This window comes from Nerophis lumbriciformis, linkage group LG24, assembly GCF_033978685.3.
Source record: "Nerophis lumbriciformis linkage group LG24, RoL_Nlum_v2.1, whole genome shotgun sequence".
Taxonomy (NCBI): Eukaryota; Metazoa; Chordata; class Actinopteri; order Syngnathiformes; family Syngnathidae; genus Nerophis; species Nerophis lumbriciformis.
In genome coordinates, this window is record NC_084571.2 from 469,747 (window position 1) to 484,807 (window position 15,061).

A 15,061-nucleotide genomic window follows, 5' to 3' on the forward strand; every position below is an offset into this window, starting at 1 on the left:
TTTTTTTACGTAACGCAGTAACTACTCCCCCTAGTAATTAACTACATTTACCAAATAGTAATTATGTTAGTAATTCAACAAGTTTTTGGCAAAAGTAACGATTAACTATAGTTAATTACTTTTTAAAAGTAATTTTCCAAACACTAGTGATACCTTTGTTTTTCGAACATTCAATATTTCAGGTCAGTTCAATGTGGCCCAAATCCACTTTTAATATTGTTCATGTTTTGTTTTATAAACACAATATTCTCCGGGAACAAATTAAAATTGAGCTGCAGGCCACACTTTGAACATCATAGCAGTACATATTTTATAGTGTATCTATTTATTTTTTTATAGTACCTTATATCATGCACACATATTCAGCTCACTGTGATGAGACATCCACATTTCAGCGCTCCGGTTCAACATGACACCTCTGCTGTCACACACACACACACACACACACACACACACACACACACACACACACACACACACACACACACACACACACACACACACACATACACACACACACACACACGCACACACACACACACACACACACACACACACACACACACGCACACACACGCATAAACACACATGTATGCCACTTTTCCCATGTCTTTGACAAAAACCAGTGTAGACTGAATGCTGGGTTATTTTTGAAGTGATTCCATAACCTCAGGGCAGAGGAGGAGCTTATTATCAACGCACTGAAAAAAGCTCTTGTACCCACTTTTGAAGTCTGGCAAGTCCAACCAGAGCCCTGCAGAAGCTCGATAAGGACATAAGTGTTGGGACAGAGGTTGGTCTAGACCAGTGGTTCTTAACCTTGTTGGAGGTACCGAACCCCACCAGTTTCATATGCGCATTCACCGAACCCGAACCGTAATCATAAAATTATTTATTATATTAAAGAAATACTAATGAAGATATATTTTACAAACAGAAAGTTACAGGAATGTACACATGATCCCATGTTTACATCTCATTGTGCAACATGTGAATGTTTTAGTGGGAACTATATGCGATATCTGAAAGGGGTACACATTATTTCCAAAGCAGGACCCCCACCCAGACATATAATACTAGTACACAGTTCATGAAAAACAATATGTTATAGTCATTGTAAGTGGGCCAAAACATTTATATTGGAAAATAATCTCATGGAAATGACTGCTGTCATTTGATTATAATAATAAAACATTGAACTTGTTTGGGACAGGTGTGCTGCAGGTCTGATGTCGCTCACATGTGCTCCACCTGAATGCTCAAGGAGTTTTTGCTCACACATATAGAAAATTGGAGGGAACATTGTTTGGGGGTATCCATAATACGCCGACAGGGAGAAGTTTTTGTTTACACGATGAGTCGGGCGTGTCTTGACCTCCGCGGCGGAGGCTCTGCCGAACCCCTGAGGCCGACTCACCTAACCCTAGGGTTTGATTGAACCCAGGTTAAGAACCACTGGTCTAGACCCGTTAGGACTTAATTCTTAATCTTAGCAACACGTTTTGTACAATTGCTGGCTTCCAACCTTTTGGAAACACCTTAGTGCAGGGCTGTCCAAAATGTTTCCACTGAGGGCCGCACACTGGAAAAAGTAGTAGTAGTAGTAAATTATATTTATACAGCGCTTTTCTCGAGTGACTCAAAGCGCTTTACATAGTGAAACCCAATATCTAAGTTACATTTAAAGCAGTGTGGGTGGCACTGGGAGCAGGTGGGTAAAGTGTCTTGCCCAAGGACACAACGGCAGTAACTAGGATGGCGGATGCAGGGATCGAACCTGCAACCCTCAAGTTGCTGGCACGGCCACTCTACCAACCGAGCTATATCGCCCCAAAACAAAGCATGCGGGTGCCATTTTAATATTTATCATTTTCAAAACTAATACGATATATATATATATTTCTTAACCTTTAGGGCTCCCCTCAGTCCCGGGGACCCAGAAGGTTCTTTGTCATAAAATATTTAAAAATAAATCATATATTATTATTAATTATTCAACGTTAAATCTACATAGATCAACTTCAGGGCTATCTGTCTAATTTTTGATATTATTATTATTATTATTATGTTTTTTGTCAAAACTCTGTTTGTCATGGCAAAAACACAAAATATGCAACATTTTCCCCAAAAAGATTTTTAAAGTGGAATGTTTGATGTGAGGTAATAGGAACCTCAAATAGGTCGATAATTTGTAACAACATTACTGTAATATTAATTTATTAATATTTATTGAGCATCCATCTATCCATTTTCTACCGCTTGTCCATCCTGGGTCGCGGCAATGACAATGAAAAAAAAGTGTTAAAGGTAAGTCATACATTTTTTTGTTCTTTCAAAACTTAAGTCTTCAGATTAACTTTAGATATATTCGTTGATTATAATTTTTTTTTTAATTATGTTTTTGTTTATCGCCCTTTTTGTCAAAGAAAACTTAGTAAACACGAAATATGCAGTATTTTCCCCAAATATATATTTCAAAGTGGTATATGTGATGTGAAAGTAATTGGAACCTTGAATAGGTCAATCATTCATAACATTGATTTTGAGTCATTATTATTTTTTCAGCAATGACAGCTTTAAAGAAAAAAACAGCCTGCATAGCAGTTTTGTGTTATTAGTCAACATCGCAACTATTTTTCATTACATTCCACCTGTTTGCTGTTTAATTCCACTTGTTTGGTGTGTTTTTTTTAATAGTATTTTTAGAATGTGCCGCAGCCTGGTAAAAAGTTAGCTGCGGTCCGCAAATGGTCCCCGGGCCACATTTTGGACAACTTCGCTTAGTGCACAAAGCAATGTCAATAAAGGTATGCCTGGGTGAATTTGGTGTGGAAAAACACCAACATGAGTGACCTTTGCCTGAAATTCGATTGACTCTTGACTTCCAGTTTTCCTGTACATTTTCCCTAGTTAAAACCCTCTCTCTCTCTTCTCTCTCTGTCACCAGTTGCGGTTACCGAGGTGGAATGCGTGCGCGAGGGCTGCCAGTCGGAGGCGCTGAGGCGTCTGTCTGGTTCGGTGCCGGACAACCGCTGCTTCACGGTGGTGTTCCGGGGAGCCAGGAAAAGTCTGGACCTTCTTTGCCCGTGTGAGGATGAAGCTCAGCGCTGGGTGCGAGGGCTGCGCACCTTAAAAGAGCGCGTCGCCAACATGACGCAGAAGGAGAAGCTGGACCAATATCCTGCCTGGTGTGATGATAATATTAGTGTGGCTAAGATACCGTCGCCATGGCGACGTCAACAGCACAGTGGATAAAGTCCTGTGTTAGCATCGTGTGATAAATCCTTATTAGACAGTCATCACTAAGATATGATCTTGAGTAATATATAATACTGTTTTGCATTTTTCGACCATTTCAAAAGCGTCTCAGATGTGCCACAATAGTATATTGAAAGTCTGTTAGCCTTGGTAATTATTTAGGTATTTTTACAATTAATACTATGTTTTTTAAATAATAATTGATTATAATTACACTATATATATATATATATATATATATATATATATATATATATATATATATATATATATATATATATATATATATATATATATATATATATATATATGTGTGTATATGGTTAGAGTGTCCGCCCTGAGATCGGTAGGCTGTGAGTTCCAACCCCGGCCGAGTCATACCAAAGACTATAAAAATGGGACCCATTACCTACCCACTTGGCACTCCGCATCAAGGGTTGGAATTGGGGGTTAAATCACCAAAAATTATTCCCGGGCGCGGCCACCGCTGCTGCTCACTTCTCCCGTCACCTCCCAGGGGGTGATCAAGGGTGATGGGTCAAATGCAGAGAATAATTTCGCCACACCTGAGTGTGTGTGTGACAATTATTGGTGCTTTAACTTTACCTTAATATATATATATATATATATATATATATATATATATATATATATATATATATATATGTATATATATATATATATATATATGTGTATATATAGTACAGGCCAAAGGTTTGGACACACCTTCTCATTTAATGCATGATCTTTATTTTCATGACTATTTACATTGTAGATTGTCACTGAAGGCATCCAAAATATGAATGAACACATGTGGAGTTATGTACTTAACAAAAAAAGGTGAAATAACTGAAAACATGTTTTATATTCTAGTTTCTTCAAAATAGCCACCCTTTGCTCTGATTACTGCTTTGCACACCCTTGGCATTCTCTCGATGGGCTTCAAGAGGTAGTCACCTGAAATGGTTTTCACTTCACAGGTGTCATAGTTTTGATGCCTTCAGTGACAATCTACAATGTAAATAGTCATGAAAATAAAGAAAATGCATTGAAATGAGAAGGTGTGTCCAAACTTTTGGCCTGTACTGTATATAATTAATATGTAAAACTAAGTATGTAATTATTTTAAGTAACAATAAGGAGTGGGACAAGCGTTAGATGAACATTAGCAACGCTAGCATAGCTAAAATGTTTACATCACACGCACATTCTAACAGCAACGTAATGCACGGTTAACGTAGCCGCTGAAATAAGACGAAAACCATCAAAATGTTGGCTGTGTTTAAGATATGTAGTGAAGCCTTATTTTTTTGTTCAACATTCGCTGTCCTTCGAAAATAGAGAGCTTTGTAACTGACTCGGCAAAATTTGACCACTGCAGAGGACGCCTGTTCTGAGAAGGATATACAGTATCATGTACATTAACAACGCTAGGTAATGATAGGTTAGCGAAGCCGCTAAAGAAAATGAAAGCTTACAGCTCCCATGTCTGTCGCTGATTGACGGAAATGTTGTCAGTGCTCTGGGCTGTGTTTAAGACATGTAGCGAAGCCTTTTTTTCTGTTTAACAAAGCTTTCCTCCAGAAGTACAGTACTTCAAATCCTCTTCCCTCAAATGTGGAGCAAACAAGAGAGGTGAGGGAGATGATCACTTCAACTTCCACAGTGCTTCTCTTCCTTAATCGTGCACACTTGGATCCGCGGCTACCTGCGGCGAGCGGACCAGAACCAGGATGGCAAGATGAGCTACGACGAAGTCAAGCATCTGTTGCAGATGATCAATATTGACCTGAGTGAGCAGTACGCTCGCAATCTCTTCAAAGTGAGCGGCGTCTTTGTTTATTCTACTAAACCAGCAGCCTGTTTGCCTCCCAGCAACCAATCACAAGCTGGTTATTTTGCTTTATTTTTGGGGGGGGAGACAGGCTGCAATGTCCCTCGGTGCTTTAATACAGCTGTTGGTGTTCCTGATGGAATGCACACTCCTGAGACGGAGATGTGCGCAGGCACAGCTGGGGTGGATTCTTGCAGAGATGCCTTCTCCGCAGGAAGTCAGGAGCACTCCCTCGGCAAAACAAAAGCACGACATATTTGCACCCCGACCTTGTCCATGTGTTGAGCATTGACCTTGCTCTGTTTCTTCAATCTTCTCTCGCTCTCTTTCTCCCAGAGGTGCGACCGATCCGGGGACAGCCGCCTGGACCACAACGAGATCGAAGAGTTCTGCAGGGAGCTGCTGCGCCGGCCCGAGCTGGACGCCGTCTTCCGCCACTACTCTAGTAACGGCTGCGTGCTCTCCACCGCCGAGCTGCGCGACTTCCTGGGCGACCAGGGCGAGGACGCGTCCCTGTCGCACGCGCAGAGTCTCATACTCACCTACGAGCTCAACGACTGGGGTGCGTCCAAGTAGCAGTCTTAGGGCAAGACCCGTAGCACATGGGTATTCAACTGAATTGTTCTAGGGCAGTGTTTCTTAACCATATTTGGGCCTCGAGTGCCTCCTAGATATTTGTTTCTCGGGCCGCAGCGCTAGTCAGTTGTAATGCACTTTTTCACCACTGGTGGCAGTAATGACAATATCAAACAAACAGAAGAAGTCTGGGGCTAAAGTCTTAAGCGCAAAAAATATGACTAAAGCGGTAAAGCTCTATTTTCACTTGCACTTTAAAGAGGAACTGCACTTTGTTTGGAATTTTGCCTATCGTTCACAATCATTATGACAGACATGACGACGGATTTATTTCTCTTTAATGCATTCTAAATAGTAAATAAATGCGATCAAATGTCAGTTCACAATGGAGCGTATGGGAGCTGCTCTATTCTGCCTGAATTCCTTAAAAAACATCCAAACACCTCCATTAAGGTTTTATTGTCATGACATGGACTTTGGCGCAGTTTCCTGCGAGGATTGCTTTCCCAAGATGCAAACGAACTGGACCGGACATGGCGTGAAAGTAGATACATGGTTTATTATTTACACTAACAAAAAGAACAAACAAAAAGCACGCACAAGGCGGAGCTACAACTTGACTAATGAAAACAAAAACTAGCACTTGGGCAAAAACTATGGACATGAAACAAAACGCTTACTGTGACATGGCATGAAGTGCGCAGAAGTAGTATTAGAGCAGAGCATGAATAATGTCAATGTCGCCAGGCCGACCAACTTAAATAGTATTGACATGATTAACACAGGTGCGCGAGTCTAAAACGTGAAACAGGTGAAACTAATACGTTGTCATGGAAACAAAACAAAGAGTGCACAAACAGGAACTAAAAAGAGTCCAAAACCCAAACAGAACATAACCAAACAAAAACATGATCAACAAACATGACATTTCTATACATGATGTAAGTAGATATGTAATGTAGTAATAGGCACTTTTATAACAACACTTTATATTTACGTATTTTGATCATTTTAAGCGTACGCGGCGCATTAATGTAAAAAACGCATCACGGCGTTTGCTTTTTTTCCCAACGACATCACTGATTATTACTCACTGCAAACGTTATGAGAGACAACAAACATAATAAAACATCACTTACTGTACAAAGTCTGCTGTCATTAGGATGCCGACTGCTAGGATGTTCATATATTCCCATTTAGACGAAGAATGTCCCTTCTAAATTGGCTGTGTAAGTGTACCAACTTGTTGGAATACATCCCCGTCCTTCTACTATCCAGGTGAAAGGCATGATTTATGATCTACAATAAAGTTTGACGAGCAAGGAAACAAGGAAGCAGCTTATTAGTCGATCATGTCAACATTGGCACACAATTTGTGATCACGGCGCCGCTATAAATACTTTGTCTGCATTAGCACTCATAACAACAATATCACTAATACTTGGATAATATCCAAGTCATGAAAATGTAAATGGAGTATTGTTGACTCTTTTTGGATGTTTTTTTTACCTGGGTTTTATGAGCGGAATGGAGGACTTCCCATTGGCTCCGCTGTAAGCAGACTTTTATTTACGTTTATTTACAAATTAGAATGCATAAAAATTAAAAAATCTGTCATTTATTTCAAAATAATTGTGAACGATGGGCAAAATCACAAAAACAGTGCAGTTCCCCTTTATATTTATTGACAGAAACATATTCATCGTTTATTTATTTTAGCATAACATAATTCAGTGTTAATATTTGAGTGGGCCCCAGACCCCACTGTTGGAAAGAATGGGCCCCAAGTTCAAAAAGGTTAAGAACCCCTGTTCTTTGATTGAGGTCTATTTCTTTTGTCAGTTACACATTTCTGAAGACAATAGCTCTGTTATAGCGCCCATGTTAAAATGTCAACGTGTTTACACTTGTCCAAGCTCCCACAGGAAATTATCTTGAAAATCATCATGCAGCCGGCCCGCATGGGGAATTTTGAGGGTGCACAAAAAAATAGTTTGTCCAATCCAAGTTGTGTTTTCATTGTTAAACATTCCATATGGTGGTGCTATATTTCCATGCTTTGGCAGTGACATCATTAGTTTGAATATTCCCTCACCTAAAAAAAAACAAATATAGGAGAAATTATACACGTAATAAGTAAGAATGAAATGCATAAATGAATATTAAAAAGTATAACTACAATACAAAACAAATTACGACATGATAAAAATGGGAGTACAAAATTGTACTACCATACCGTATCATATCATGTCATGGTGTGTATGCGTGTAAGCTTAAACTACTACCCTTTAGAACTAGAGATGTCCGATAATATCGGACTGCCGATATTATCGGCCGATAAATGCTTTAAAATGTAATATCGGAAATTATCGGCATCGGTTTCATAAAGTAAAAATTATGACTTTTTAAAACGCAGCTGTACGGAGTGGTACACGGACGTAGGGAGAGGCACAGAGTGCCAATAAACCTTAAAGGCACTTCCTTTGCGTGCGGGCCCAATCACATAATATCTACGGCTTTTCACACACACAAGTGAATGCCATGCATACTTGGTCAACAGCCATACAGGTCACACTGAGGGTGGCCGTATAAACAACTTTGACACTGTTACAAATATGCGCCACACTGTGAACCCACACCAAACAAGAATGACAAACACATTTCGGGAGAGCACCGTAACACAACATAAACACAACAGAACAAATACCCAGAACCCCTTGCAGCCCTAACTCTTCCGGGACGCTACAATATACACCCCCGCTACCCCCCTCACCTCAAACCCGCCCGCCCCACCCCGCCCACCTCAACCTCCTCATGTTCTCTCAGGGAGAGCATGTCCCATATTCCAAGCTGCTGTTTTGAGGCATGTTAAAAAGAAATGCACTTTGTGACTTCAATAATAAAGTTGGCATTTTTTTCCATAACTTGAGTTGATTTATTTTGGAAAACCTTGTTACATTGTTTAATGCATCCAGCGGGGCATCACAACAAAATTAGGCATAATAATGGGTTAATTCCACGACTGTATATATCGGTATCGGTTTAATCGGTAATCAAGAGTTGGACAATATCGGCAAAAAAGCCATTATCGGACATCTCTACTTAGAACCGTTTTTTTATTATCGCTTCAGAAAACACTTGACTCTCCAAATACCACCATAATGGCCAACATTAAAATATGTTAGCATAGTAGGCCTAAGTATTCATTAAAAACAAAGCAGAAGTTTTATTTAACAAGTATATTTAATATTTTAGCCACTGTAACATTACACACAGTTTCAACTGCAACACTATGTTTAAATATTTAGTTAAGTGAATCTTTGCCGTACCACTTGATAGAGCGCGCGTGCCACTCGGGGTCCAGTTTAAATTATATAACTTTTGAACCATGTCTATGTTTAATGCTGAAATGGGTTTCCTAAACATTTATTCACTTAGTTTCAGTGAAGTGAATTATATTTATAGCGCTTTTCTCTAGTGACTCAAAGCGTTTGACATAGTGAAACCCATTATCTAAGTTGCATTCAAACCAGTGTGGGTGGCACTGGGAGCAGGTTGGTAAAGTATCTTGCCCAAGGACACAACGGCAGTGACTAAGATGGCATAGGGGGAAAGAACCTGCATCCCTCAAGTTACTGGCACAGCCGCTCTATCAACCAAGCCAAGATATATTGAATCCCACTAAAAGCAGAGCGACAACAACAGCCTTGGAATGGCGAAGCTGCAAACAGCTTTATCCCTTGGCAACGTCTTGTTTAGTTCCCCCCACCATCACCTTCCTCCTCTATTTATAAACCTCATCACATCTCTTTGCACACTCACTGCCACCAGGGGGCGATTATCTAACATCTTTGCACTCCATGCTTCTTCTTGATGTTGTTGTGGTTGCAGCTCAGAAGAACCAGTTCATGACCCAGAATGGCTTCACTATGTACATGCTGTCGGGGGAGAATGACATTTTCAACCCCGACCACGCCAGAGTCTACCAGGACATGAGGCGCCCCCTGGCCCACTACTTTATCTCCACCTCCCACAACACCTACCTCACCAAGGACCAAGTGACCAGCGCCAGCAGCACCGAGCCCTACATCCGGTACCTTTCACATTTTATCAGCACGATCTACAAATTTCACAATTATATTTTTTTCTGTGTCAGAGCGTTAAATCAAGGCTGTCGCTGTGTGGAGTTGGACTGCTGGGATGGCGACAAAGGCGAACCGGTCATATACCACGGCCACACGCTCACCTCCAAAGTGCCTTTCAAGGAGGTCATCGAGACCATCGCCCAATACGCCTTTAAGGTGAGAGGGCTGTGAGCTCCAAGCTTTTTTTAAGGATGTGTAGTGAAGCCTGAACGCATAAACATTTACACAGGGCGGGTAGAGGCGCTTTCATGCCTTTACCATGAATTGATTAACGTGGACGCCGACTTGGGTGTTACCATTTAGTGGTCAATTGTACGGAATATGTACTGTACTGTGCAATCTACTAATACAAGTTTCAATCAATCAATCAATGTCCACAAGGAAGGAGTTTTTTCCTTCAAAAGTGGAGCGTAACTGATGGAGATTTTATACTTTATTTTTCATAAACAGGCTCCAGGGCCACATTTTACTATTACAGTATGGAAGGGATTCATATTGCCCCATTCTCGAGTGGATCTCGCGTGAGAGGAAGGAGGGTTTTTTAAAAAAACAAAAACATTTTGCAATGCAGTCTGCTGAAAATGATGGAAAACACCACTCTACATTGCAACTGACGCTGTAGTCAAAGTTGGAATTGCCACAAAAGACGTTTCAATATATCAACACATTACTGCCAATATTACTGCCAAGTGGATAGTTAACAACCCGCCCCCCAAATCGTCACGTTTCATGTGTCAGGCAAACCGTGACGAGTGGGGCCATATGAATCCCCTTCCTACTGTGGATCATTAAAAATCTAAATAATAAATACATTAATAAATAATAATACAAAAAATAAATCAAGAAAAAAAAATGGTTTAATTAAAACATTAAAATACTTTTTTTAAAGCATTTAAAATGTCAAATAAATACAATTAGTTACAAATTGTTGTTATTAATAATAATAATAATACTAATTATTATTATTATTAATAATAATAATATTGATTATAATTCAAATGGAATAAAGAAAACATTAAAAAAAAATACAAATAAAAAAAAAAGTTCTTTAAAAAGATAAAAAATAAAAACAATTAAAAATGAAAATATTCTACAAAAATTCAAAAAAAAGGAACAAAAACAGAAAATGAAAAAAACAAACCTCATATGAGACGGTGAAACATGCTGTAAATAGCTGTAACATATTTGTTTCTAGCAGTCACTCAGTAGAAACACACTTCTGTCTGTGGTCCCTCTGAATTGTTGCGATTTCGCCATCGTATTTCTCGCAGGCGTCCCCGTACCCTTTAATCCTGTCCCTGGAGAACCATTGTTCCGTGGAGCAGCAGGTGGTCATGGCCAAACACCTTCACAACATACTGGGCCACAAACTGCTCACCAAGCCCCTGAGCGGCCAGACGCTTAAGGATCTACCTTCACCTGAGGTACTACATACTGTACACACACACACACACACACACACACACATTGATTATCATTTGGAATGGGGACCAAGTTTTTGATGATCACTTGTGAGGACCACCCTTTCTACAGGTTGTGGAAGCATTAAAAAAAATTAGGTAAAATGTCATACACATCATACACGTCTTTAAATCTCTGGATTGATGAAGTAATGTGTAAATGTCTCACACTCAAACTAACCGGTAAACATGTTTTATGGGCCAGAGCTTAAAAATCACTTAGGCATCTTCAGAATGGATCTGCCTATCATTTAAAAAGGTTTCCCTTTAGGGGACCTGTTTTTTTGTCCCCATACAGTCCCCTGAAGGTGACTGTGTAAACAGAGCGATGTCCCCATTAAGTGAGCATTGCCAGAACACGCACACACACATACACACATACACACACACTGACTGACCCTGGTGGGCAGCACGGTGGAAGAGGGGTTAGTGCATCTGCCTCACAATACGAAGGTCCTGTGTAGTCTTGGGTTCAATCCTGGGCTCGGGATCTTTCTGTGTGGAGTTTGCATGTTCTCCCCGTGACTGTGTGGGTTCCCTCCGGGCACTCCGGCTTCCTCCCACCTCCAAAGACATGCACCTGGGGATAGGTTGATTGGCAACACTAAATTGGCCCTAGTGTGTGAATGTTGTCTGTCTATCTGTGTTGGCCCTGTGATGAGGTGGCGACTTGTCCAGGGTGTACGCCGCCTTCCGCCCGATTGTAGCTGAGATAGGCTCCAGCGCCCCCTGCAACCCCAAAGGGAATAAGCGGTGGAAAATGGATGGATGGATGACTGACCCTGGTAAAATATTTCATACAGAGTAGGAATTATTAACTATAAATCGAATATTTTCTTAGCTTGAGCATAAAAAAACCTTCTAAATAAGTTTTTAACAGCCCTCTAACATAAAATAACACCAACATAGTCACTTTAACACTTGTAGAGGCGGGACTGGACGCTGCCCGAGGCTGAGCCAATCAGGGGCCACAGTACTAAACAGCGCACTCTAATTGATTTGGTCTCATCTAATGGCCAGTGTAACATTAATATTTTTAGTTCATTTAGCCCTTTTGAAAATGTTCAAATTTAGCCATAGAGCAAAGCCGCAATGTGGCGAGGGGCAACTGTAGATTTTTTTTTAAAGATTAAGACAGACAGTATTGTATATATTTTGCTTTGTATTTATACTTGTTTTTATTAACTGTTGGTTCCTTTATTTCACTTATTATGTTTTTTTTTTAGTAACAGTATTTTTAGAATGTGCCACGGGATGTTGGAAATGTATATGGACACCCTTGGTTTACCTAATGATGTTCCCTCGTAGGACCTGAGGGGACGTATCCTGGTCAAAGGGAAGAAGCAAATCCCTCACCTGGGCCAGCTGGGCAAGAACGGCAGCTACGGCAGCTTCTCCTCCAGCTCTGAAGACGAACAAGCAAGCAGCAACAAGAACACACCCAAGAAGGACCCGGTCAAGGTCAGCTCACAGGACAAGCCTCACTTTTTATTATTATTAATAACAATTGAGTAGGTACTCTCAAAAATGGTCCACTTACTATAGCTAGTGTAGCTGCAGCTTCATCTGCTGGATGTGGAGGGCCACTGCACCACTTAGACCAAATGTACTAGAATTAATGAATACAGAACATATATTATTGTTCCTGAACCTTTATCTCTTTTTTCAACCCCCCCCCCCCCAAAATGATACATGGCAACAGTCCATGACATGTTTTTGTTTTTTTTCAATAAAAAAATACAATCATGTGTGCTTACGGACTGTATCCCTGCAGACTCTATTGATCTATATTGATATATAATGTAGGAACCAGAAATATTAATAACAGAATGATTTAATTAAAAAAAATTAAAAAATGGTTACATTTATTTATTTATTTTATTTCTTGTACGGCCCGGTATCAATCGATCCGGTGGTTGGGGACCACTGGTCTAAAGAACATTATTAAAGATAAAAATCTGAATGCGATTAATTGTGATTAATTATAAGTTAATTAGGAGCAAAATGACGTTAATTAAGATTAAATATTTGAACAGTTTCACAGTCCTGTTATTGAATTCTATTTCATTTTTTGAACATGTTCAGATACTTTACAGGGTGCAGGGGTGTCCACCTTTTTCCACCAAGGGTTGCACACTAAAAAGTCAAAGCATGCAGTGGCCAATTTTATATTTCCTTATTTTGTAAAAAAAAAAATTCATTTCAGCTTTATCTCATTACATAGACTTTTTTTTCTTTTTTTCTTACATTTTTACTGTTGTTTTTTTTGCTGCAAAAAGAAACGACAGTAACGACTTTTTTTATCTCGACAATGTTCTGCAGGCCAACAAAACTCGACCCGTGGGCCGCAAACGGCCTGCGGGTCGCACTTTGGGGAGAAGTGCTTTACAGTTACTAGGGCTGTGAATCTTTGGGTGTCCCACGATTCGATTCAATATCGATTCTTGGGGTCACGATTCGATTCAAAATCGTTTTGTTTTTTTTCAATTCAACACGATTCTCGATTCAAAAACGATTTTTTTCCCGATTCAAAAGGATTCTCTATTCATTCAATACATAGGATTTCAGCAGGATCTACCCCAGTCTGCTGACATGCAAGCAGAGTAGTAGATTTTTGTAAAAAGCTTTTATAATTGTAAAGGACAATGTTTTATCAACTGATTGCAATAATGTAAATTTGTTTTAACTATTAAATGAACCAAAAATATGACTTATTTTATCTTTGTGAAAATATTGGACACAGTGTGTTGTCAAGCTTATGAGATGCGATGCAAGTGTAAGCCACTGTGACACTATTGTTCATTTATTTTTATTTTTATAAATGTCTAATGATAATGTCAATGAGGGATTTTTAATCACTGCTATTTTGAAATTGTAACTAATATTGATACTAGGGATGTCCCGATCCGATATTTGGATCGGATCGGCTGCCGATATTTGCCAAAAATTGCATATCGGCAAGGCATGGGAAAATGCCGATCCAGATCCAGTTTAAAAAAAAACTCCGGTCCGTGTTTTCCAACGCACCTATTTAAATAATACATTCCACTTTTCTGCTGCTCCGTAATTTCCGTTCAGCATTTTCCAGCACACCTTCAACACATCCACAATTCTCACGCAGTTGCTTTTAGCTGCTGGCATTACAAGACAGGCTCTTCTCACTCTTTCCTGTGTCTCCCTCTCACAGACAGCGAGCGCACCTTCTTACACACGTCACATACTGTCACGTCATACGTCACATACGTATACGTCCTCTCCCAGCAGAGAGCGAGGAAGCGGCATGGCTAACGTTAGCTGTGATGCTAGCACAGCCGCTAAGGTGCGCGCCTGCTCAAGCGTCCTCTGCGCACGGCAATTATATGCCACGCACAAAATCAAATAAAAAAATAAGCGCTTAACAATTTTCGACACACGGACACGACAGAGACAACAGTTTTCGTCATCATTGTTCAAATATTGTGACGTCTGTCGAGACGCTTATCTCCATTCGGTGCCACACGTCCACACCATCAAAATGGCAAAAAGTTCCAGATCAACACCGTATGAAAATATTAGTGATTTTTTTAGTTGTGATTTCCTTCTCTGCATGAAAGTTTAAAAGTAGCATATATTAATGCAGTATGAAGAAGAATGTTTTAATGTAGACATGCAAGCCTTGAAAGAACATTTTGAAAATCAAGACTACATTTCCAGCAAATGGGTGCATTTCTACCCTATATTTTAACTTTAGATTTATTCTCATATCAAACTCTTTTGGCTGTCTTTTTGACACTTACATCAGGCGCCCC

At 39.9% G+C, this 15,061-nt stretch overlaps 1 protein-coding gene across 1 annotated transcript in view; it reads left to right on the forward strand.

The window, feature by feature from the left end:
- Positions 1–15,061, forward strand: part of plcd3a (phospholipase C, delta 3a) — a 62,010-nt gene that overhangs the window by 38,202 nt on the left and 8,747 nt on the right. The window contains exons 5-11 of the mRNA XM_061981291.1: positions 2,948–3,176; positions 4,951–5,080; positions 5,429–5,654; positions 9,560–9,761; positions 9,825–9,969; positions 11,085–11,237; positions 12,582–12,734. Of these exons, the coding sequence (XP_061837275.1) occupies positions 2,948–3,176; positions 4,951–5,080; positions 5,429–5,654; positions 9,560–9,761; positions 9,825–9,969; positions 11,085–11,237; positions 12,582–12,734 (1,238 nt within the window). The remainder of the gene's footprint in view (positions 1–2,947; positions 3,177–4,950; positions 5,081–5,428; positions 5,655–9,559; positions 9,762–9,824; positions 9,970–11,084; positions 11,238–12,581; positions 12,735–15,061) is intronic.